Raw genomic sequence first — 26,381 nt, forward strand, 5'->3', positions numbered from 1 at the left:
TATCTCAGGAGGCAGAGGCTTCTTGATGGTACAAGGGTCTTTATTCACAGTTAGTTATATTACAACTCTCAGCGGTTGTCACGCTCAAAGCTAGCAGCTTTCCCTCCAAGTAGTGTGTGTAGACTGACGCGCATGCTCAGTTCACTCCGGAAGTATCCCCACAGCATAGTGTTCCCCAATACAACACTCCCACACAACAGTTCCTATCTGCAGTCGAGACACTACCAATGCTCACCCCTGTATGTGTACTGCTGATTCGCTACATACTCCCCGCCCAACAATAAGGTCAACGCCCACGTTGATAACACATCACACACCCCCTTGTACCAAAACATCTTTTTTTTTCTTTAACAGCTTCTTTGTTTTTTTCAATCACAGCATGTTGCACTCTCAGACTTCCCCACATCATCTCCCCCACAATATCTCATGTCATGCACCTTTTTTTCTTTCTGTTACAACAATACAACATCTCCAACCACCATCTCCTCTCTTTTTTTTTTTTTAGTACAACTCAAAGTTGTGGAATCGTCCTGGAGCCCTTGGCTCTCTCCGTGGCCGTGTTAGTCTCTGTGAATCTGTCTGCGGGGCTGATCCCACCTGCAGTGTCTCTGGGCTTTCACGCCCCTGGGTGGGGCCCGCCCGGTCATAGCCGGACGCCCCTCTCTGTGGGAACAGAGTTCTTCTTTCAGCCGGTCTAGGTGAAACCGCCGGGCGGCCGAGATCTGGGGGAAAGGTGCACCCCCCCCGGTATGGGGCCAACCTGTCTCTGTGGAGTACTTTCCTGCCACCAAGTGGCATCTGCACTCGGTACACCACTTCCCCCATTCTCTCCATGACCCTGCATGGGCCTGTCCAGTGACAGTCCAGTTTAGGGCTACGCCCTTTTTTTCTCTGGGGTGTGTACACCCAGACCAACTCCCCCCCCTGGAAATGGTTTCCTTTTGCCCTCACATCATAGTTCCTTTTTTGTTTCATGCCTGCTTTCTCTAGCTGGTCCCGAGCGAAGTGGTGAGCGGACTCTAAGCGATCTTGTAGCCTCCTGGCGTACTCTCGCCCTGGGGGAGCGTCCAGTGCATCTGGCGGCTTGCCGAACGCTATTTCTGCTGGTGTCCGCAGTTCTCGACCTAACATGAGCAGAGCTGGGGTGCAGGAGGTGGACTCGTGTGTGGCGGATCTGTAGGCCATGAGGATGAGCGGCAGGTGCGTGTCCCAGTCCCTCTGGTGTTCCTCCGTGAGGATGGCCAACTGCTTTTTCAGCGTTCTATTGAATCTTTCTACAAGGCCATCGCTCTGGGGGTGCAATGCTGTGGTCCGTGTCTTTTTAATGTTCAGTTTCTCGCACATGGTGGCGAACACTCGTGACTCAAAGTTTCTCCCTTGGTCACTGTGTAGGGTCTCTGGTGCTCCGAACCTACTGAACATGCCGGTTACTAGTGCGTCGACCACCGTCCCCGCCTCCTGGTCGGGTAGTGCGTACGCCTCTGGCCATTTTGTGAAATAGTCCATGGCGACCAGGACGTACTTGTTCCCACTGTCTGAGCAGGGAAAAGGTCCCATCACGTCTACCCCTACCCTCTCCATGGGGGCTCCTGCTGCTAGCTGTTGAAGCGGGGCGCGAGACTGATCTAACGGGCCTTTGTACGCTGCGCAGAGGTCGCAGCGTCGACAGAAGTCCTGTACGTCTCTCCCCATCCTCCCCCAATAAAAACCTTGTCTGATACGGCGGAGCGTTTTGTTTACCCCAAAGTGCCCAGCCCCTACAGTTCCATGGCAGCTCCTGCACACCTCCTCCCTCAACGTTGTCGGCACTACTTTCCGCCACTTATGCTCTCCTGTCGCTGGCTCCTTCCAGGACTTCATCAGCACTCCGTTACTCAAACTCAGGGTGTCGAACCCCGCCCACAGCCCTTTGGTTGTGTCGGTGGCCCCCGTCACCTCTTCCCAGGGCGGCTTCTGGCCCTCTTCTACCCATTGCAGTACTGGTGACAGCTCTCTGTCGTTTTCTTGGTGGCCCCTCCAATCCGCTGCCTCTGCTACCCGCAGCGTCCTGCACACTGGCCCATCCCCTGTGTGGTTAGGGCAGATCCTAGCTTCCTCTTGGAGCTCTCTCTCTCTTCCTTCTCTCTTTTCGCAGTACGTACACCCTCTCTCTGCACAGGGTCGTCGTGACAGGGCGTCTGCGTTGACGTGGCGCGCCCCTGCCCTGTGTTCTATCGTGAAGTTGTAGTCTGCCATTTTCTCTAACCAGCGGCACACTTGTCCCTCCGGCTCTCTGAAGGACCATAGCCACTGCAGCGCCGAGTGGTCGGTCCGTATGGTGAACCGTGGCTGTCCCAGGAGGTAATATCTAAAGTGTCTTAGTGCTTCTACTACGGCGAGGAGCTCCCGGCGGGTGACGCAGTAGTTACGTTCTGCTTTATCGAAAGTCTTGCTATAGTACGCCACCACCCGCTCCCCGTCTGGCCCCGCCTGGGACAGCATGGCCCCCATACCCCCATTGCTGGCATCAGTGTCTAGTAGGAACGGCAGGGCGGGGTCTGGTGCTCTAAGCACTGGAGACTCGGTCAGTGCTTTCTTGAGGGCTTTGAATGCTAGGTGGCATTCTGTCGTCCAGTGGAAGTCTGCGTTCTTCTCTTTTAACCTGAACAGCGGTTCCGCTATTTTAGAAAACCCGAATTTCCTGTAGTATGCGGCTAGCCCTACGAAGCTCTCGAGTTCGCCTTTGTTTCTGGGGGTGGGCCACTCCATGACCGCCTGAGTCTTCTCTTCTAGGGTGCGAATGCCCCCTGCGCCGATGCCATGCCCTAAGAACTCCACCCTCCTCTTCAGGAAGTGGCACTTGTCTGGGTGTAACTTTAGACCCGCCTCTGCGATCTTCTGCAGGACTTTTCGTAACGCCCCCACTGCTGCCTGGAACGTGCCCCCGTGTGTCAAGATGTCATCTAAATACACGACGCATTCGGATCGGGGAATGTCTCCCAGCAACTTCTCCATTAACCTCTCGAACGTTGCTGGTGCGTTGCACAGCCCGAAGCTGAGTACTCGAAACTGCCACAGCCCCTTCTCTGTGCGGAAGGCGGTCTTTTGCTTGGCATCGTCGCGGAGGGGCACCTGCCAGTACCCGCTACGGAGGTCTAGGGATGAGAACCAGGATGACTCTCCCGCGGCGTCTAACAGTTCCTCTATGATGGGCATCGGGTATGCGTCTTTTTTTGTTACTTTGTTCAGCCCCCTATAGTCTACACAAAATCGCATTTTGGTGCTATTTTTCTTTTTCACCAGCACTACCCCCGACGCCCACGGGCTGTCTGATGGCTCAATGATCCCCGCCCGCAGCATGTTCTCTACAGCTTCGTTCGCTATCTCTCTCCTCGCCGCTGGGATCCGACGGGGATATGACCTGACGGGTCGCGCCCCCTCCGTGTCTATTTCGTGTTCCACCAGGTGGGTACAGCCTAGCTCATCATCTGACATGGCGAAAATGTCTTTATATTCTTCTAGTACCCTCCACAGTTCATCACTCTGCTGGGTCTCTAACCCTTCGCTCTGGCGTTTGTGCAATCCCCTGAGCATCTCTAACCTCTCTCTCTCCCCCTCTGCCTGTTGCGCTGGCTGAGGGCAAGTGTTTGGAGGTGGGCTAGGGGTGGGGCTTTGTGGAGGGGCTTGGTCTGCTGGGTGGGGCTCATGCACTACGGTGACGCGATATACAGTGATATTATTTACATTAGCTCTCTCCTCTGGAACGGTGGGAGGGTGGCCCATCTGGACTACTGGCCCCCCTGCAAATGTCAATGTGCTTTTTCCTAGGTCTACTGTGCATTTGTTTAGCGTCAAGTAGTCTTCCCCTAGGATGCAGGGTCCCGTCATTTCTACCACCCACACCGGAAAGTCCACTGTCTGTTCCCCCACTGTTATCGTTACGTGTCCCCTCCCCCTCATTGGCATCAACTCACCGGATACTGTTCTTAGTAGTTGTGCTGCTGGCTGCTCCAGGCGCGTCCCCTCGGGCATCATGTTGACGTTCACCAGCGTTGCTGTACACCCCGTGTCCACCAGGGCGGCGCAGTATCTCCCCTGTATGTAGACTGGAACATGGCAGCCGTTCATCGCGCGCGGCCCGCTCTGCATGCTGACAGCTCCGGCGATGTCGTCTACTTCGGGGCCCGGCGGAGCCCCACCTCTCCGTTGCTGTCGGTGGGCCCCCTCCTGCGATGGTGTGGCTACGGGGACTGTGGCATCGTAGACCTGTCTCGCCCCATCTGGACGGGCCCTGTGCCGTTTCCCTGGTTCCACGCTCTCCGGCGGCAGTCTGCTTCCCGATGTCCGGGGCGTCCGCATCCCCAGCAGATCATGTTCCCTCTGGCCCAGCTGTTGTTCCGCTGAGTGGGCTGTCGAGCGGGGTTGGGCTGCAGGGTCGCTCTGCGGAGCAGTTGTTCTGTCAGCTGTTGTACTGACTCGGACAGTTCTTTCACCCTGTCGCCCTGCTCTCTCACCGTGTTGCTTTGCTCTGCCCAGGCCGTCTTCCACGCTGGTTCTTCTTGTAACTGGCTCTCCGCGGCCATTCTGACCACTGGGGCGGCCTCCATTATGCTGCTGCTCTTGTCCCAGCCTTCTACTGTCTCTATCTCCAGTGCCAGCCCCAGCGCTGCTCCCAATGTTTTCGGGTGTCCCAGCGTTACCTTCTGGCTTAGGCTCCGTGGCTCGATGGCCTGGACAAAGTAGCTTAGGGCTAGTCCATCCAGCGTCTCCGTCGGTAGCTGGCTGTATGCGCGCCGGCTGAGAGTCTCAATGTCCGTTGCCAGTGCACGTAGTGACTCACCCTGTCGTCTGCGTCTGTTACACAGTTCTGCGGCTACGATGGCCTGCTCCTCGCATCGGCCGAAACGTCTCTGCAGGACCCCCATCACCACATCCCAGTCCTTTGTATCAGCTATTGCCGACACGCACGCTGTAGCTTCGCCCTCGAGGGCCATGACGAGGTAGCTGGCTCTCTCCTTTCTCGTCCAGCCATTCCAATCTGCAGCCTCTGTAAACTGCTTGCAGTATGCCTCCCATTCGACTTTACCGTTGAATTTTGGCGGGGTGATTTCCTTTCTTCCCCGCCGCTCGCCGTCTTTTGCCGCCTCGACCCGTGTCCCGTCTTTGTCCTCGGGCCGTAGGCTGGCTCCGCTGGTCTGTGGCACAGTCTCCATGGCTACAGCGGCAGTGTCAACCCGCTCGATCTTCACTCTCACCGGTCCCGGTTCTTCCGCTCCTTCTCCCGCCTCGCTAGCTTGCCTGCTAGCTCCCTTGGGCTGCGGGCTAGCTTCCGTGGCTACGGTGCTAGCTCTGTCTGGCTCGGATTTTATTTTCACCAACCCCAGGCTTTCTGTTGTTTTTCTTTCTTGGACCCCTGTGGTAGCAGCTGCGTCTACCCAGACATCATCCTCCTCGGCCGGCTGGTAGTCTGCCCCGGCTCTCGCCTCTCCCGCCTCTCGATTGAGCCGCTTGCGCTCTTTCTTCAGGAACTTGTTAACCATTTCGCTAATCTGGAGGCAATATTCACCGTTTAAACTTCTGACGCCAGTGTAACGTATCCGTTATCTCAGGAGGCAGAGGCTTCTTGATGGTACAAGGGTCTTTATTCACAGTTAGTTATATTACAACTCTCAGCGGTTGTCACGCTCAAAGCTAGCAGCTTTCCCTCCAAGTAGTGTGTGTAGACTGACGCGCATGCTCAGTTCACTCCGGAAGTATCCCCACAGCATAGTGTTCCCCAATACAACACTCCCACACAACAGTTCCTATCTGCAGTCGAGACACTACCAATGCTCACCCCTGTATGTGTACTGCTGATTCGCTACAATATCTAAGGGTAAAAAAAACGCTAACATTTTATTATTATTTTTGGCTCCAAATTACACCAAACTTAGACCGAAGCATCATCATCATGAGATGAATTCACGCACCTAGTTTCATGCAGTTTCATCCATTTTGCTAGGAGCTATGAGCATCTGTTGTTGGGTTAGTATTATCACATCAGATGATCATAACTCCTAGGGAAATGGATGAAACTGCATGAAACTTTGTGCCTGAATCCCTCTCATGGCATAGATGCTTCGGTTTAATTTTGGTGTAATTTGGAGCCCATCAAAAAAATAGTGTTTTTAGAGTTTTTTTTGTTGTTGTTGCCGTATCTCGGGAACGGAATATGCTTGTAATAAACCAAACCGTTTGTAAATCCGTCAAGATTTCAGCGAGTTATGAGTATTTTTGTCTGTGCACCCTCCAACAGCTACCATAGAACGTACCAGAAAGCCTGCCGTAGCAAGATGGCGGCGCTTCAACGACGCTGGTGACTCCGCCTTAAGCCATCTAGCCTTTATATATGTCTATGGCTGTAACTGTCTGTGTGTCTGATAGCAGAGCTATCCAGCTGGTTAGTGAGCTAGCAGCTGCTAAAAGCTAATTAACGTACATCAGCTGACGAGTCTCGGCCAGAAAGACTGCTGTTCGCCTCTCGTGTGAAACGGTGGCAGTTTCGTTAGGTTCACTACAAAATGTTTGCACTGCAGATTAACGGTTATTATAGACCCCTTATACAGCTTGTCAACATTGAGCTGCGCGCGCATCGTGTAGGCAAAAAACCGTCCCGCATTGACAGACAGTGAAAACTGTGTGAAAGCCCCGCTGTCAGGACTGCTCTATCCCCATCTGCAACACACAGTTATATTTTAGTTTTAAAATGCAGTTCTCGGCTTACTACCACAGCTTATCGCCTAGTGATAAGCAATGTTATGCATCGAAATTTACGTTGTTTAATGGGATATGTCTTACAGACCCATACGCACTGGCGCTGTCAATTGGCCAAGCCTATGGCCAGCAATACATATCGTGCATTCCTTTATAACTGGGGATAGCGTAGATAATTATTCTGTAACTTGCAAAGATATATTGTTATGTTGATAATGCACACAACTCAATAATTACATTATGTAACGTTACTTGGTCGTTAACTAACCGAGCGATGTGGCTGAGCAGCCTACAGTTTCAGGCAGCTTACCTGATTATGAAGAGCACTACAAAGTCGGGCATTTTTAACGATGTCCTCATTCCAATCAGTTCAACTCAATAATGACATTATTTAACGTTACTTGGTTGTTAACTAACCGAGCGATGTGGCTGCAGCCTACTACAGTTTACCTGATATGAAATGAGCGAGCACTGCAAAGTCGGGCATTTTTAACGATTTCCTCTTTCGGCTTGCAACCAAAGACACTTACGGTTAGCATTAAAAGCAGTATGAGTTGACGGGATTCGGTAAAACTTTAGTCCTTGCTTTGTTGATAGTGTAACAGACTGTTCAGTGTTGTGTTGTGTTCTATTGCGTGTGTGCGAGGCTGTGTATGTTCCCTCGAGTTGCGTAGAACAGGATATGTGGGGAGAATTTGGTGAATTATAACGTTACAGCCTGGCTCTATCGTTTATTATTTTATTAACCAAGTGTGAATAGGCGGACCCGAATACTCTCCTACAATAGCTTTCCGATTCTGGCATCCCACTGTACAACACGAAGACATATCTAGCTCGAATAGTTTTCGGGCGACTGGAAAACTACTTGACATGGCTGCGCGGAGTCTGTCTTTCTGCCTCCGTCTTGCGCATCTGACGCTGTTTGTTGTCATTGTGACGTAGGCGTATAATTGGTCTATATATATGCGGTTCCGGGTCGGGGGGCGGGCCTCATGTCTGCGGGGCGGGGTGGGTTGCGGTACTGATTGATCATATGTGCGGGTTCGCGGAGCGGGGTCGGTACTGCACGTCGCGGGGCCGGGCGGAACCGGGTCTTGAAAATCAGACCCGCGCAGGACTCTGCCCTACATTCGACTCTGTCGACGATTTGAGCACGGATTCAGGTTCTAAATGTCACTCCCAGCATGCATTTCGGCATAGTGTCACTCCCAGCATGCATTTCGGCATAGGCAGAGGCAGACCGCAGCAGAGAAGATGCCATAAGCTCCGGAAAGTTTTTTACAATTTAAAGTTTTATTTCATCACTAAATTAATTTCTGATGACTTTTGATGCCTACAAGCAGGGTAGTAGGTTTCAATAAGTGCCACTTTACGAACATTTATGGCGAAAAATGGCAAAAAGTTCCAGAGCACAATTGGCTGCATCTACTGTACATCAGCTGAGCTTTTTATTTTATTTTTATTGTGTAGTACTGCACGGACACGGAGGACGCTGCAGCTCCACACTACTTTTCTCGCGTCACCAGGCTCTTCTCGGCGAGAAAGAGGAGATTTCCCTCGGCTCGTGCACGAGCGGGGGCGAGCCCGGCCTTTGACAGAGAGAGAGAGAGAGAGAGAGAGAGAGAGAGAGAGCTCTGTGTCACTTCCTGAAAGTCTTCGCTCTTAAATGTTTATATACTTGGCCAATACGTATCTATCATACAAACAAAGCAAGCTGCCAAACGGTAATGTCTTCATTTAATTAATGTAGAACGCAAAACATCGTTGTTTTCATGTGTGTAAGCTATGGATGCATGTTGTGTGATTGTAAACTGTGTGCACTGTGTACAGTTTGCATAGACTGAAGGTGCGTACTTGTGCGTACATAATGTATGTTTTCTAAAGGTGTACTAACTCACTGTAAAACATGGAATGTACAATTTGTCAGAAATTGATTAAAAAAGAATTAGGCCTAATTATTAAAATCAGAAGTAACCCTAGTTATTGGAGAACGTAAATGGTTTCATAATTGGGAAAATAGGTCTAGATAAATAATTCTGTTTTGGATTGCGGTGCGTGGGACCCTTACATCATGTCACAGCTTGGTTTTCAGTTTGAGTGTGGAAGAGGCTGTCTGACAGAAAGAAAAAGCAAAAATAATAATTGGGGAAAAAATGAAACGGAATTTAGAAATAAATCTAAAGGATCTCATAGTTATACCTTGCTGTGTTTTGTCTGTGTATAAATAGTTGGTGGTACAGGACATCGCCATGCAGTGCAGAAATGGGAATTTTACCATGCACCGGCCCTATGCCAGGTTTCGACCTGGCCTTGTTTTCTTTTGGTTATGTCAAGTCACTCAGTCAAACACTTTGTTAAAAAACGACTGGAGACAAGGAGTCAGTGGAAGTCCTATAGCTATCTGTCAGTCTGTCATTTCTCTCTTGTTCTTATCCTAGATTAGAGCGATAGCACGTGGCCCCCACAACCTGTTATTAAATAGCAGAGGACCAAGAGTCATGCTGGAGAGAGAGCTGGGCAGGGGGGTCCTGTGTCAAGAGTCATGCTGGAGAGAGAGCTGGGCAGGGGGGTCCTGTATCAAGAGTCATGCTGGAGAGAGAGCTGGGCAGGGGGGTCCTGTATCAAGAGTCATGCTGGAGAGAGAGCTGGGCAGGGGGGTCCTGTGTCAAGAGTCATGCTGGAGAGAGAGCTGGGCAGGGGGGTCCTGTAAGAGTCATGCTGGAGAGAGAGCTGGGCAGGGGGGGCCTGTATCAAATCAAGAGTCATGCTGGAGAGAGAGCTGGGCAGGGGGGTCCTGTAAGAGTCATGCTGGAGAGAGAGCTGGGCAGGGGGGTCCTGTAAGAGTCATGCTGGAGAGAGAGCTGGGCAGGGGGGTCCCGTGTTAAATCATGCTGGAGAGAGAGCTGGGCAGGGGGGTCCTGTAAGAGTCATGCTGGAGAGAGAGCTGGGCAGGGGGGTCCTGTGTTAGAGTCATGCTGGAGAGAGAGCTGGGCAGGGGAGTCCTGTAAGAGTCATGTGGAGAGAGAGCTGGGCAGGGGGGTCCTGTAAGAGTCATGCTGGAGAGAGAGCTGGGCAGGGGGGTCCTGTAAGAGTCATGCTGGAGAGAGAGCTGGGCAGGGGGGTCCTGTAAGAGTCATGCTGGAGAGAGAGCTGGGCAGGGGGGTCCTGTAAGAGTCATGCTGGAGAGAGAGCTGGGCAGGGGGGTCCTGTGTTAGAGTCATGCTGGAGAGAGAGCTGGGCAGGGGGGTCCTGTATCAAGAGTCATGCTGGAGAGAGAGCTGGGCAGGGGGGTCCTGTGTTAGAGTCATGCTGGAGAGAGAGCTGGGCAGGGGGGTCCTGTGTCAAGAGTCATGCTGGAGAGAGAGCTGGGCAGGGGGGGCCTGTATCAAATCAAGAGTCATGCTGGAGAGAGAGCTGGGCAGGGGGGTCCTGTAAGAGTCATGCTGGAGAGAGAGCTGGGCAGGGGGGTCCTGTAAGAGTCATGCTGGAGAGAGAGCTGGGCAGGGGGGTCCTGTAAGAGTCATGCTGGAGAGAGAGCTGGGCAGGGGGTCCCGTGTTAAATCATGCTGGAGAGAGAGCTGGGCAGGGGGGTCCTGTAAGAGTCATGCTGGAGAGAGAGCTGGGCAGGGGGGTCCTGTGAGTCATGCTGGAGAGAGAGCTGGGCAGGGGGGTCCTGTAAGAGTCATGCTGGAGAGAGAGCTGTGCAGGGGGATCCTGTAAGAGTCATGCTGGAGAGAGAGCTGGGCAGGGGGATCCTGTAAGAGTCATGCTGGAGAGAGAGCTGGGCAGGGGGATCCTGTAAGAGTCATGCTGGAGAGAGAGCTGGGCAGGGGGATCCTGTAAGAGTCATGCTGGAGAGAGAGCTGGGCAGGGGGATCCTGTAAGAGTCATGCTGGAGAGAGAGCTGGGCAGGGGTGTCATGCTGGAGAAAGAGCTGGGCAGGGGGGTCCTGTATCAAATCAATCATTCATGGGAAACTTTCTTATTAGTCTGTGTCGCTCACATGGACGCAACGGGCAGGAATGTAAGTATTGTTGCAGTATTATGTTCTCACTGTAATTGGTTCTAAGGCTAATTTTTATTACATTACTTTTGGATGCATGGCATTGTTGTAGTAGGATTAAAGCTTCAATGTTGACCCCTTTATGTTGACCTTTGACATGTGACCTGTTTTCTGATTGGTCTAAATCCATTAAGGTGACCATTTTGGAAAGGTATTTACTGTAAGATACATTTGTCATGTAATCCTGAGGAAGACTTTCTCTCAGAATGCATTACATTTTGCAATGAGCATGGCTGTGTTTATAGGTTTATGGTTTATAAGTTAATGTTTGTTGTAGTTCTATTTTGAATATACATGTAGGATTTACATAATACACTATAAATCAACAATGAGAAAAAAATGCAATACAAAATAAGCATTTTTAATAAGGCATTTATGTTTTATTATTTATTATTTTGCTCATGTGCATTAGTAAATGTCATTAACAGTTCACTGACACACACATGATGTGCAGAGTGTGTCTTCCTATAGGCAGGCGGCAGGCCCTTTCATGTTTGTGCCACTTCTATTTGCATTTTCCCAAAGTCTTTCATAACGTCTCTCTGCTAACAGTAACAAAGTCTTTCATAACGTCTCTCTGCTAACAGTAACAAAGTCTTTCATAACGTCTCTCTGCTAACAGTAACAAAGTCTTTCATAACGTCTCTCTGCTAGCAGTAACAAGTCTAACGTCTCTCTGCTAACAGTAACAAAGTCTTTCATAACGTCTCTCTGCTAACAGTAACAAAGTCTTTCATAACGTCTCTCTGCTGGGGTGGTGCAGTGGTAAGCACTGTCGCCTCACAGCTCGAAGGTCCTGGGTTCGATTCCCACCTGGGACGCTGTGAGTGCTGAAGGAATGCGTGCCCGTCCGCATGTCCTCGAGTGCCCACTGCCCGGGTGGGGTCGTCAAAAGGGCCTTTCTGTGTGGAGTTTGCATGTTCTCCCCGTGCCTCCCGGGGGTTTCCTTCATATAGGAACCCCCTTCACCAAAACATGCAATATCCTGGTTGCTAATGTGGTTCCTCCTCTGGTCATTAAGGGCGCCTGTTCAGAGGGAGGGGAACTGGTTGGAATAGCGTGAACCTCCCACGTGCTATGTCCTACCGGTGAAGCTTCCTCTGTCAGGTGAAAAGAAGCGGCTGGCTAACTGCCCATGTCTCGGAGGAAGCATGGAGCCAGTTTCGGCTCTCCCTAGATCGGCAGAGGGTGGAGTAGCAACCAGGATAAATAAATTAAATTAGCACTAATGGGGGATAAAAATGGGATAAAAAAAATTGTGAAAAAAAAATATATTAAAAAAATTGTAATAATAACGTCTCTCTGCTAACAGTAACAAAGTCTTTAATTCTCTCTGCTAACAGTAACAGTCTTTGATAATGTCTCTCTGCTAACAGTAAGTCTTTCATAACGTCTCTTTGCTAACAGTAACAAAGTCTTTCATAACGTCTCTGCTAACAATAACAAAGTATTTCATAACGTCTCTCTGCTAACAGTAACAAAGTCTTTCATAACGTCTCTGCTAACAATAACAAAGTATTTCATAACGTCTCTGCTAACAGTAACAAAATCTTTCATAATGTCTCTCTGCTAACAGTAACAGTCTTTGATAATGTCTCTCTGCTAACAGTAAGTCATTCATAACGTCTCTCTGCTAACAGTAACAAAGTCTTTCATAACGTCTCTCTGCTAACAGTAACAAAGTCTTTCATAATGTCTCTCGGCTAACAGTAACAAAGTCTTTCATAACGTCTCTCTGATAGCAGTAACAAAGTCTTTCATAACGTCTCTCTGCTAACAGTAACAAAGTATTTCATAACGTCTCTGCTAGCAGTAACAAAGTATTTCATAACGTCTCTCTGCTAACAGTAACAAAGTATTTCATAACGTCTCTCTGCTAACAGTAACAAAGTATTTCATAACGTATCTCTGCTAACAGTAACAAAGTATTTCATAACGTCTCTCTGCTAGCAGTAACAAAGTCTTTCATAACGTCTCTGCTAACAATAACAAAGTATTTCATAACGTCTCTCTGCTAGCACTAACAAAGTCTTTCATAACGTCTCTCTGCTAACAATAACAAAGTATTTCATAACGACTCTGCTAACAATAACAAAGTATTTCATAACGTCTCTGCTAACAATAACAAAGTATTTCATAACGTCTCTCTGCTAGCAGTAACAAAGTCTTTCATAACGTCTCTCTGCTAACAATAACAAAGTATTTCATAACGTCTCTCTGCTAACAGTAACAAAGTCTTTCATAACGTCTCTCTGCTAGCAGTAACAAAGTATTTCATAACGTCTCTGCTAGCAGTAACAAAGTATTTCATAACGTCTCTCTGCTAACAGTAACAAAGTATTTCATAACGTCTCTCTGCTAACAGTAACACAGTATTTCATAACGTCTCTCTGCTAACAGTAACAAAGTATTTCATAATGTCTCTCTGATAGCAGTAACAAAGTATTTCATAACGTCTCTCTGCTAACAGTAACAAAGTATTTCATAAAATCTCTCTGATAGCAGTAACAAAGTATTTCATAACGTCTCTCTGCTAACAGTAACAGTCTTTCATAACGTCTCTGCTAACAATAACAAAGTATTTCATAACGTCTCTGCTAACAGTAACAAAGTATTTCATAATGTCTCTGCTAACAATAACAAAGTATTTCATAACGTCTCTGCTAACAATAACAAAGTATTTCATAACGTCTCTCTGCTAGCAGTAACAAAGTCTTTCATAACGTCTCTCTGCTAACAGTAACAAAGTATTTCATAACGTATCTCTGCTAGCAGTAACAAAGTCTTTCATAACGTCTCTCTGCTAACAGTAACAAAGTATTTCATAACGTCTCTGCTAACAGTAACAAAGTATTTCATAACGTCTCTCTGCTAACAGTAACAAAGTCTTTCATAATGTCTCTCTGCTAACAATAACAAAGTATTTCATAACGTCTCTCTGCTAACAGTAACAAAGTATTTCATAACGTCTCTCTGCTAACAGTAACAAAGTATTTCATAACGTCTCTCTGCTAACAGTAACAAAGTATTTCATAATGTCTCTCTGCTAACAGTAACAAACTCTTTCATAACGTCTCTCTGCTAACAGTAACAAAGTATTTCATAACGTCTCTCTGCTAACAGTAACAAACTCTTTCATAACATCTCTCTGCTTGCAGTAACCCCAGCAGCTGGCGAGAAGAGAAGTGGGAGTTATTGATAGTGTGCATGTAAGAACAGGGGATTGAAATTTTCATTAGAGAGACGAAAAGGAGGACAGCCAGACTATTTAGGTAAATCAAAGATATGATTCAAAAGGCAATCCACGAAGCTACTATGCCATTATGCAAATTCGCATTTGAAAAAAGGGTTTCATAACCTCAGAGCTATTTGCGGAGAAATTGTTCAAACTCGCTGTTAACGATGTAAAACGACTTAACATGTGCATTTCACAGTCAATTTATGGCACTGCTGAAAAGTCATGTGGCTGCTCCTTGTTGAATAAGTATTCCAGTCTGGCTGTTGAACGTGTGCTGGGGAGTGAGGAGAGAGTGTGAAACCCTCATGCACTCATTTCATACGAGCACCAAAGAATCCCAGTGAGCTTTTTTTGGGTAGTGTGGCCTGGTGGGCTAGTGGCACTCCTATGCAAACACACTTACTGACATTTTTATGCATCCAAGCGCCAATACCCTCAGACTCCTATAAAGACCATCCTTGTGTGGAATATATAACATGATTTAATGCACCGCACTTTTTTTTTTTTTTTTTGCCCCACAACCAAAGTAATACAAGTAAAGCAATTTAGATTTGAGTGAAATATTCAAGGCCTGTAATGAGAATGATTTGGGGTTAAGAAAGCAGCTTGGTGGGTTGTACTCTTAATAGAAAGAGCCCCGGAGCCATTGGATTCCCATAAACTCTGTGGAGCAGACTTGATACCCATAGGTCATTGATTGCTAATAAGAAGTCAATGGGACATGGGCTCAGGTTATTTTCCTTTGGATCTGCTCCTCCAAACTTGCCCGGTCCTCTAGGGCCACTGACCTCGGAGTATTTAGAAGGTATTGTCTTTGAAATTCCAGGTACTTTTGGGCTTGTAGACTTTCTCATTAGTTCCTTTTGAACACGGCAAACATATGGCAGTCGTATTTAAGAGATTGCCTGCCGTGACCTTTCGCGCTATGCTAATTAGGCCCCAGAGCACCGCAGGCCGTGGAGAGGTGCACCGAGAGAAACCCAGCACTCTCTCTCTCCCTCCCTCCCTCCCACTTTCTCTCTCTCCCTCCCTCTCTCTCTATCTCCCTATCCCTCCCTCCCTCTCGCTCTCTGTGTCTCTGTACTCCTGTCTCATCTGGGCTCTGCCTTATCAGGTAGCAGCCACTGCCCCAGCCCTTTAGACAGTGTGGGTTTCAAAATTAACATTTCGCTTCATGTGCTTCTAATAACCACTAACCTGAACCTGTACAATTCCCCCCTCCCCTTCACCCCCCCCCACCCCCCCAACCCTTCTCCCTCGCTCTTTCTCTCATTCTCTCGCCTCTCGCACTTTCCACAGGAAATGAATGTGCCCAAAATTACTTTGACCCGTCGTCGGCGGAGCAGACGGACCCAAGGCATAGCGGGACGGCCCGGGTCAACGCTGAAGATGAGCTGGAATTAAGTATGCCATTCACTGTCATAATAGTTCTCCTCGGTTCATTAAAGTGAGGTGAGAGAGATCACTGGCGGCGGCCCGCCATTTCTGACGGCAGGACAGGTCTATGTAAATACACCAACCGATGGCATCACTCGATTAGCTATACCCCGCCTCGCTGTCATTGACGAAGGTCACAAATCATTGGTCAGTTTTCATTTCTCCATGGCTTTTTCCTCCCCCGCTGTCAAATGACAAACGCGGAGCCATATCAATAGTTTGCAGCCCCCATCCTGAAGTAGGCCTATTAAAAGCGAGCTCTTGGGAGCCCAGGTAATATGCATGTTATAATGAAACATGGCTATTAACGGAGAAGCCATTTCACCTGTATCTTTTGGATATCACTGCCGTGTAATATCAAAGGATTTGCCAAAGCAAATCTCATCATGTGATGACAGGCCGGCTAACAGGCATGTTAATGCTCCTATTTCATTACCCCATACACTCGATTTCCACCCTTCTCCAGCCATGGCTAATATGTGAGGTTTGCATGTTACCATGTGCTTTAAGATTGGCTTTTCTGATAACTAGAAAGTAATTTTGAAGCATACAAAGTGTGTAATTTTCCAACACCTTTGAAGTGGTATTCGTTCTATATTTGTTTTCAACCTGTAGCAGTATTGGATGCAGATGAAAATGGGCTGTATCAGAGAATGGCTAAGTTGCTGGATGAGGATGACACCTTCGTAGACCTGCCAGGTATGTATGCCTGCAATATTACTGCCCTTCTGTATCTTTCCAAAGTTCATTGTTTGTACCTTATCAAAATGACACATTTAGACCTGTCATTGAAATCCCAGTGAAGCTGAAGAGTATTTTATAAAGATGTACCCAATGATGGGATTCATACCGCCCCCCTCCCCCCCCCCCCCCCCCCTTCAGCATTTTTGGACCAACAATGTTCGTTCATGTTAACAATCACTACTTCCCAGTCCATTACCTGATTTTCCTCACATTCTTCCAGATCAGTACAGGTGCTTAACTGCAGATTATCGCTCTAAACACAGTCTAGAATTGTTTATCTAGCCTGGCTCCAGACCTTCGAAGCCACGCCCACTCCACAGTTGTGAATTTGGCTCTTCTTGGTCTGGAATCGCCATGTGCAAATGCCTTTTCTCCGGTTGACAATCCAATGACGGATGCTGATTGGCTAACGCTGTTGTCAGTCATGCACAACAGAAACGGCTAACGTGTCCTATAATGTGAATTCTAGTCATAGGTTGATGTTGCCGCACAGACCAGTTTATGTGACGGACATGTAACTTCCTGGTCAGACGTAAAGTAAAGAGTGAAGCACGTTACTGATATTCTGCTCTCCGTCTCGTCATTATGTGATCTTAGAGGGATAAAGATTACACAACATAACGTAGCTAGCTAATGCTAGCCAGCTTCTCAACGTTAAGCAGCCAACTTCGGCCGACTTTGTACTTTTAGTTTTAACGAACGTCTTATTCGTTACTGCAGTGTACGATAAGACTTATTAGTTACTGCAGTGTACGATAAGACGTACAGTAAAACGACAAGTACAAAGTTGGCCGACTTTAGTTGCTTAACGTGGAGAAACTGGCTAGCATTAGCTAGCTACGTTAGCTTGTGCTTGTGACTAGCAAGTCTGCTGCTGCTGCCCTGCCGATTGGTTTGGGAAGACCAAAGCCCGCCCCCTCATAGAAATGCTCTGAAGTGAGCGCAATCTCATACGAAGAGGCAATGAGTTTATGAATTGACAATGCAGTTTGAATATCAGGCTATTGTTTATCTGCTTTGAGACCTCATTTTAATTAGCGCGGCAGTATGTGAGGTTACCAAATTATATTAGAATATTATTTCTCGCAAGCATTGCAGCGATGACAGCATTCATAACTCTGGTGTCACGCAAGCCATACTAGTACTATACTTTCACAGACATGTAGCCTACAGGTATAAGACAAAGTCCTCACATTGCATTGCAATCATAAACAACTCAAAAGGGAAAAAAGGAGCTAGACTACCCACTAAATAACAATGAAGGCAGCACTAGGATAGAACAAAGAGTCCCACTAGCAATGGACCCTGCACTAGCACAAGCACAGGCCCTTGTCTGGCAGTAGGCGTGCCTTTTCTCATTAGCTCAGTCTCATTTAAATATGTAGCCAAACAGGCAACGTTGAGATGGTTTAAGCTTAGCATTGTTCTCGGTGAAGACAGTCGCACCAGATCCTGTTGACATGACGCGCATCTCCCTTGTAATTCCAGCGCACAAGTGATGGGTTTAGGCCCGCTTGAACACGGTAGAATTTAGCCCGCTCATATTATTTGCCATTGTCTTGGATTTAGCTGTACCACCGAGATTAGCAGCCGCATCCATTGTCTTGGAATGTTCATGAAATCCCACAGAAAAGAGGATCTTGGATTAACGGTTCCTCCGTACACTAGGCAGAGAGTAAGGGAAGGAAAGAGGGAGAGAGAGAGAAAGAGCTTGTATCGTTGTAGTGTTAGCATCCAACAGCAGCGATTGCCAGTTAGCACTCTGCCGAGCTGCAACACAGTAGACTTCAAGACAATCACCTTATGCTGCTGTTGTATGGATGCCTCCCACCGGTGTAGGAAGTCGTCTTTGCAGACTGTCTCAGTTTGTCAGAACTGATCCTGACACTGCGACTGCTTCTCAGGTTTTTCCAGCCCACCACAAAGCACTATACACATTTCACAAGAAAATAGCATGAATAAGACAATGTATTAATGAAATGGACAGTGGCCAGTGCTGTAGACATTTTTCCAGGATGATTCCAATTTCCTGGAGAAATCCCCCTAAGATCTTGAGTTCTTCTTTTTATCTCGATAAATGCAATTCCTTTGGCTGGGAGATGAAAGAGCACAGAACTGGCATTCTATTCATTCTAGTTCTGTGTAAGGCATCAGGCATTCGTATGTGTAAAGCTTAGGCAATGATATCAGCTCTGGCTGTTATACGCATTGGACTGCACACGTCGTATACACAGATGCTGGAAGAATACAGTGGTACAGGAAGCCTGAAAAGACACACGGGCATCATGTTAGCTACTGGAGATGATGCCTCTCTGCTTTCAATAATGAATCCTACGTTGCCAACTGGAAACTAATCCACACACATCATTCAGGAGAGAACTGCTTTCATCCTGTGAGCCCATCGCGCAAATTTAAGACCCAACATATTGTAAGAAAATACAGAATCTGTTGTGGACCTGTCATGTTGATTAATGAGTGAATAACTTTAGAACTTTCATGTAAAAAAAATGCAGTAAGAAAAAAAAAAAGGGCTACATTTGAGCAAAACAACCCCCAAAATAGTTTGTAGCAACAGCCATTTAAAAGCTCAAGCAGGTGGGTTGCTTTATTTGTCTGAGACAGCGGTATGCAAAATGTGTCTCTTGTAGAAACAGCTTACAGATCTGTGTCATTAGTTCTCCAGCATGATTCCTGGACTCAATGTTGTTTGTTTTAGGTGCTCTTTAGAGGGATGCATAGGGAGGGATTATATGTAGGCAGAAGAAGAAAAAAAAACTCCAAGGCACTCTCTTAAAAAGAAGAAGTCAAAATGCCTTTATTTTCATGGCAGTGTCATATTGGACTTTAAAAACCAACTTCGACGCATTTTGGCATCAAGCCTTTGTCAAGCCTTTGTCATATGACAATGCCATGAAAATAAAGGCATTTTAACCTTTAAAAAAAAAGAGAGAGTAGAGTTATTTTGTATTTCTTCTGCCTAAATGTAGTTAGCTGTTGTTATTGTTTAGTTCTTTCATGTCCGAGCGGAGCTGCAGTGCTGTCTCAGTGTGAATGTTTCAGGTCAGGATGTGAGGCATAAAAGCAAGTGCTTTTCAAAAAGTCTACCTGGCTCCCTCATCATGTGTGAATAGGACTCCATGGTGTTGTGAGCGCTCACATTAGTGTACGTTTGTGTGAGTTATTATTATTTCAGTCTGCATTCTTGTCCACCTTGTCTCTGTGTGTGACTGTGTGTACATACGCATCTCTGCCAGTAGTGTGTGGGTTTGTGTCTGTGCCTATGTTTATGTGTGCCAATCCGTGTGTGTGTGTGTGTGTGTGTGCGCGCGCGCGCGCGCGCGCCTGCCCACTGATGCATGTCTCTCCAGGTATGCTGCTAGCCTCCAGGGATGAGGAGGTGTTGGAGGTGAAGGCGGGTGATCCGGTGCTTCAGCGGCGACTGCTGCTCCACGACGGCGGAGCAGCCTCGGGCCCCGGGCCCTCCCAGGCCCTCGCTGCTGCCAACACCCAGGCAGGGGCGAGCAGCGCTGGGCTCGGAGCAGAGGCTGGACTGGAAGCAGGGAGGATGGTGATGGGCAGGGAGAGCACTGTAAAAAGTAATGCCTTTGACTTGTTCCTCCGTTTTGGATTTTTGTGTGTGTGTGAATGGTATCTTAAATATGTATTTTTTTGTGACAAGCGACGAGACCGATCTCATCTTACAAATATTAAAAGAGCTTTACGCATGATGCTGCCGTAATATATACAACATTTTTTGAAGAATATTAGAAGCTTTGTGATGGTGCTGTTTCTGATTTCTTTGCAACCTAGCGTCATTTCCTTCAGTGCGCACGGCTGAGGAGGTGATCCCCCACTACGCACAGCAGCTGAGGGAGAGTATGCGGCCTGACATGATCACGCTTGGCAGCCTTTCACTGCAGCAGGTCAGAGCCACAAAGAGGAATATCTGTGTCATCATCCCATATTCACCAGCACATCAGCCATGTCCATTATGCTGTGTATCATTGGCCATGGCTAATGGACATACCGTGTGTCGGTGTGTGTGTGTGTGTGTGTGTGTGTGTGTGTCTGTGTGTGTGTGTGTATCACATACTCAAAATCCATCCTATTCTTGTTGCTTGCTTTAAAATAAATCTTTGCTTCTTTGCTCCACTTTTTTTTTTCCCCAGGAAGCCATTTCAAAAGTTCTGCGATTCGTTCTCAATGTAGATGGGCTAAATCTCAGCTGAATGCAATGAAGCAATTCTTTTTTTTAGAATATGAATTCAAAGAACTTTAATGCTTGGATCAGTGGTTCCCAACCTTTTTACACCAAGTACCACCTGAGAAAGTAGTTGGCTCTCCAAGTACCACCATATGACCGACGTTAAAATACAGTCTATTCAGCTATGCACAGTTCACGCAGGAGGCAAATTTATTCCAACCTGCAGCCTATGTGCAACCTGCAGCAGCTGCACTTGTGCTGGGTTGACTGCTGTCTTCACCTCCTTGTGCTTCATCGTTGCTGCTCTCCTCTACTACAGCTCTTTTACGATTCCCTCCCGTTTTGATAACGCGTACCGTAGGTTGGGAACCACTGGCTTGGATAATTCATTCATCCCCAGTTCAGAATGCGTGCATTGATTTGAACGCCGCATCCTATGGTGCATATGATATCCTCGCACACGTCATTGATTTGTGGAGATAGTTTTGTTCCGTCTTTGAACTTTGTCGTACATTATTATGCATATTTGATTGTGACAGAAGCTGAATTTCCTCGGCGCTAATACGCGTCTTACGGTAAATGGAGGGAAAATAGAGCGTGACTCTCTACTCTTTTTCTCAACTGCTTTTTCGGAAGAGGGAGACAAGGGATTTTGCGAACTAGCGTTAAGATCTGAAGCCGCTTACAAAACAAGTGTTCATAAATGGGAGTGAAAAGACGAACACAGAGGTTCCATTGTGTTGCCCAATCTAGATGGCAAAGAAACCCAGACATTAACACATACAGTATGTAAACAGAAAGCACAACTTCTATCCAATGTATTTTTAGTCGTAATCTCACTTGAAAAGGAAGTAGGAGTAGCAATTTATGTGAATAGGAAGTAAAACGTGATTTGGGAGGGGGGGGGGATGTATCACAGACACTTGGAAGCCACAGCAACAGTTGACTCATCCTCCCGTATTGGATAATCAGTGGTGGCATCTACTGTGTACTGTATCACTATTGGGGATCAGTGTTTTCTTATTCCGCCATAATATATATACGCTCTCCTACTGTTTCCACACCCACCTCCCAATGAAAGCACATTATCCACCCGAGATCTCACATCTATTTTGAAAATAATGGCCTTTTTTCCTCCGTCTCTATTCTGGCATACAAAGCCTGTACAGGGCGAGACGCTGTCACTTAGCAGTGTCAATGTGTCTGAATGGGGAGTGTTGAATGTGCTGACTGAATGTAAAACCCGGCAGAGATGCTCATCAAACGCGGCATGTCTTTAGGGTCTGGCTCGCTATCGATTGCCTGCAGATTGCATTACAGTTGCTCCTTGTTTTAGGCATTGCGCTTAATTCTGCCATTATAGTGAACTGCACTGTTTCATAATGCTGTGCGCCCTGGTGCGCGTGTGCGTTATTGCATGCATTTTTAGCAGGCTGCTCAGAAAGATCTGTTGGAGAAGAGTGAGAGGCCAAGCAGAAAGAAGAGACTAATGGCCTTCTTCAGTGGGAATGCAAAGGTATATGGGTGCATATGAATATGAAGAATTGCTTGTCTTTCTGGTTATTATATAGATATGACTGCCCTTAAGACATCATATCAATTTGTCATTTCGGAGGCAGAACACGCATTACTCCATCCAATACCATTTTCTCCTCATTCCATTTGTACATAACAAAAACCCTACAGAACTCATAATGTTGAAGTGCTTGATGTTGAAACATCAACATTATTTTCTTTTTTAAGATTATTTTGGGGGCATTTTTGCCTTTATTTGATAGGTGAAAGTCAAGAGAGAGACAGGAAGGTGTGGGAGAGAGAGAGAAGAGGACATGCAGAAGAGGACTCAAACCCGGGTCGCCGCGGGAAGGACTGAGCCTTATATGGTATGATGCACTCTGCACTTTTCTTTTACATCTTTATTCAACCAGGCAAGTCATGAAGAACACATTCTTACTTACAGTGGCGAATTGGCAAAAGGCAAAGCCACTTTAGGGAGGCGGGTAGGGGCTACAAAGAAATGACAAAAGTTAAAAGGACAACAGCACACATCCAAACATATCATAACTGTTAATGTAAATGCTGGTTCACATCTTAGCCATGTTGGTGAACACTCTAATATTCCAAAGAAGCCCCATCCACAGAGAGAACGTGAGCAGCCAGTGAGAGAGGCAGAAGCACCACAGCATCTAGAGACAGGACGGGATGAGAGAGAGAGAGGGGAGGACATGCAGCAAAGGACCGCGGGCTGGATTCAAACCTGTGTCGCTGTGGGAAAGACTGAGGCTTATATGGTATGATGCACTCTACACTTTTTTAAAGCTTTATTCAACCAGGCAAGTCATGAAGAACACATTCTTATTTACAATAGAGCTCAACAGTCACTTGATATCGTGATGTCACCTCCTGTTCCGGAAGAGTATTTGTTCATTTTTCTCATCACATTCAGAAAAATCCTTATCGAAAGACTTTTAAGCCTGTAACCAAGCCAATTGTCTCGCTACAGAATCGTGACCATAAAACATTTGATTTAGATTTGGGGGGAAAAACATTGAAAAATTGAAAAAAGTACAAGGTACAAGAGTGTGTACATATGGGATAAACTGCTCTTAAGAGTGAAGAATCTCTTCATCCCATAATGCATCCCAGCATTTCTGGCCAATCAGATTAGTGGATGATTGAGCGACAGAGGCATGGCTAACACTATCGCCGATAGACGCATTTCTGTGCATTAATGTGAATGAACCGGCAAACTGATCTCAAGCCGATACATAAGGTTGAAAACAGCGTGACTCGAAGTTGTTACTGGTTAAGTAAGTCTCAGTCACTCAGTGGCGGTTTTAGCCCTTTACTCAGCAAAGTTATGACCTACATTCGTAGTAGCCTAGCCAGGGGGAGAACAGCCAGAGAGAGAAATGAATGCCGGCTACCAATCACAGATGACCATACACCGAGCTCCACCAATCAAAGACGTCGTTGTTACACCTTAGGATTGTGGGTAGTGTAGGCAGATCACGTTTTATAATATTTAAAAATAGAAAAAGGGTGATATCTTACAGATTTGTGGCTTCTACACGAACATATACCATCGCTTCACAACTGGAAGACCTGTGGTAAGTCTACCTCGAGTGGTCACGACATTATGGCTAATAATCTAAATCTGAATGAGAATATGAACGGGAAATACTCTTCTGGACCATTGATGTCATGGAATGTCACGTGGCTGTTGAACTCTATGGCAACCTGAGGAATAAATGATGGAACAAACAGTAAACAAACGACAACCAAGGTGAGCCACCAAGGCTCCCCAGCATTATTGTCTTACCGAAATGAATGCTCCATAATTACTGTACATTACAATATAGAAAGATGTCACTTAAATGAACTGAAGTGTCAGATAACTGTTAAGGTCTTTGCACACAGAGTCCGAATTGTTCGCTGTGTTTTTTTAATCCATCATCCGGGAAAAAAACGTCACGCACAGATACCTTGCACACTGAGTCCGATGCGTTAATTATCCATCGATCCGCGATCCTATTGATCCAGAACAGCGGCTGGCAGTGTGTCTGTGTGGCTCTCTCTCTCTCTCACTCACAGACCCCCCCCCCCCCCACACACACACACACACACACACACACACACACACCGTCCCGCATTCCAAGCTGGTCTGCAATCACCCGGCACATTCTGTCTTTTAATTCCGAATCTCTGTATTCCTGCTTTGTCGTAAAATGCTTTGTGCTGGGAGACAAAGTGAATTAACTTCTCAGACGCCATTTTTCATTGTGAATAGCAACACTACAGCGGCTCTGGGTGGTCAAACAACTGTCAAAACGATTTAATGGATGCGGAAAAACGCAGAAAATCGAACCTCGTCCGAAAACTTAAATGACGGATGTAATTGTCGGACTCGGTGTGTCAATGATGATTGACACAATTGAGGTCGTATTTTTTTTTTGTGTGCGTCAAAGAAACGACAAAAGTTAAAAGGACAACAACAGACATCCAAACATATCCATCACACCCATTACTTTACAACAAGTATTGTTGGTGACAAACATGACATACAGTAAGAAACCTACAGTCTACAGCTGTAGCACACAAGCAACGGCCAAGTAGCTAGTAGATCAACAGCATCAGGTCAAGAGAGGCAAGAACAAATGGTAGAACAAACAGTAAACACGACAAGCAAGGTGAGCCACCAAGGCTCCCCAGCATTATTTCTTTATTTTTATTTTATTTTACCATTATTTTACCTATCTTGCCTAAATGTATGCTCCATTACTGTACATTACAATATAGAAAGATGTCATTTAAATGAACTGAACTGTCAGATAACTGTTATTGTCAATGCTGGTTAACATCTTAGCCATGTTAGTGAACATATCCATTTTAATATTCCAAAGAAGCCCCATCCACAGAGAGAGCGTGAGCAGCCAGTGCGAGAGGCAGAAGCACCACAGCACGGCCTCAATGAAATGATTCAGCGGTACGTCCAGTCCATTTCATATTTCTCTCCATATGTACAATTGATGGCACATGACTGTAATCATTAATTGTGTGTAAAGCATTTGTATTCCCACTGACATTTGAGAAGGCATGTAATTCATATGTCCTCTGCGTGGCTTCGCACTGGCGGCCGGTATTGCATTGTGGGTAATATAGCTGCGGGGCACAGAAATCTCTCCATGTCACCGGGCTTGGAGGAGCATCAATTCTTGCTCCATCCACTTCAGTCAGAGATCACACATCACGTATCGTACGGAGAGCCCCACGGGCAATCAGCTTAGCATGTTTAAGTTTTTAGTAATTATGGACTACCATGCTGGCTGACATGATAACATCAAGCAACTATACATCAGTATCTTCTCTTGTGTTTGGTTGTTTTATGGGTGGGTGGTAGTTGGACACCAGCGCTTGTCAGATGAATGCAGTTTGGAGTTTAGCGAGATGACCTCCTCTCGGCAGCCTTGAACCCTGTAAATTCCTTCTGATATCAATGGTGGGTGGCTATTAGACATGGGAGACTTTCTATGCATCACCTAGGGCTACATCTGCCTGAGATTGAATGAGAAATGATTTGGCTTTTTTTTCCTCCTCTTGCGCTCCCCACGCCTATGAAAGGAGGAGAGAACGAGAGCAGAGACGCACAGCTGACTTGTGCTTTTTTGTAACGAATGTGTAATTCATTCCCGTACTGTTTCTGATTTAATGGCGCTGGAGTAATTGCATTATGAAGCACATTGTGCCTTGTTGTGAACTGATGAAAGCACATGTAATACTTTTGATAGGCGAACAGAGAGGATGGAGAGAGAGAGAGAGAGAAAAGAAAGAGCCAGTGCCTGCCTTTGATGCTGAGCATTTATTTGCTGAATTATCCTTCCTTTTACAAGCATCTTATCCCCAGTCGCAGGCAGGCCGGGGCCCCTGTGATATTGCTTTATTTTGAGGAATTAAGAGAGGTGGCGAGGAGACAGAGCAAAGCAACCTCTTATTACATTACCACTGATAAGATTGAAAGGCCGAGAGAGAGAGAGAGAGAGAGAGAGAGAGAGAGAGAGAGAGAGAGAGAGAGAGAGAGAGAGAGAGAGAGAGAGAGAGAGAGAGAGAGAGAGAGAGAGAGAGAGAGGAGAGAGAGAGAGAGAGAGAGAGAGAGAGAGAGACGCAGTGGAAAGTGTTTTGTTGTGGTGTTATTAGATTGAGCTGCTGTTGGCTACAGAGTGGAACAACAGAGAGTCCAATATGCAGGTGGCTGTTAACAGGGTTAGCCTCGCGCGTGTGTGTGTGTGTGTGTGTGTGTGTGTGTGTGTGTGTGTGTGTGTGTGTGTGTGTGTGTGTGTGTGTGTGTGTGTGTGTGTGTGTGTGTGTGTGTGTGTGTGTGTGTGTGTGTGTGTGTGTGTGTGTGTGTGTGGGTGTGTGGCAGCACAACCATTGAGAGCCCGCCACTCAGAGCGCTTGGGGAAGGC

At 46.8% G+C, this 26,381-nt stretch overlaps 1 protein-coding gene across 1 annotated transcript in view; it reads left to right on the forward strand.

The window, feature by feature from the left end:
- The window catches only part of ofcc1 (orofacial cleft 1 candidate 1), a gene marked incomplete at both ends in the record, with an annotated part of 195,334 nt that overhangs the window by 66,959 nt on the left and 101,994 nt on the right, over window positions 1–26,381 (forward strand). The window contains 4 exons of the mRNA XM_083663163.1: window positions 15,333–15,437; window positions 16,086–16,169; window positions 19,583–19,810; window positions 20,040–20,137. Coding sequence (XP_083519289.1) covers window positions 15,333–15,437; window positions 16,086–16,169; window positions 19,583–19,810; window positions 20,040–20,137 — 515 coding nt within the window. The remainder of the gene's footprint in view (window positions 1–15,332; window positions 15,438–16,085; window positions 16,170–19,582; window positions 19,811–20,039; window positions 20,138–26,381) is intronic.

This window comes from Poromitra crassiceps, assembly GCF_964638095.1.
Source record: "Poromitra crassiceps genome assembly, chromosome: 2".
In the NCBI taxonomy this organism is placed as follows: domain Eukaryota; kingdom Metazoa; phylum Chordata; class Actinopteri; order Beryciformes; family Melamphaidae; genus Poromitra; species Poromitra crassiceps.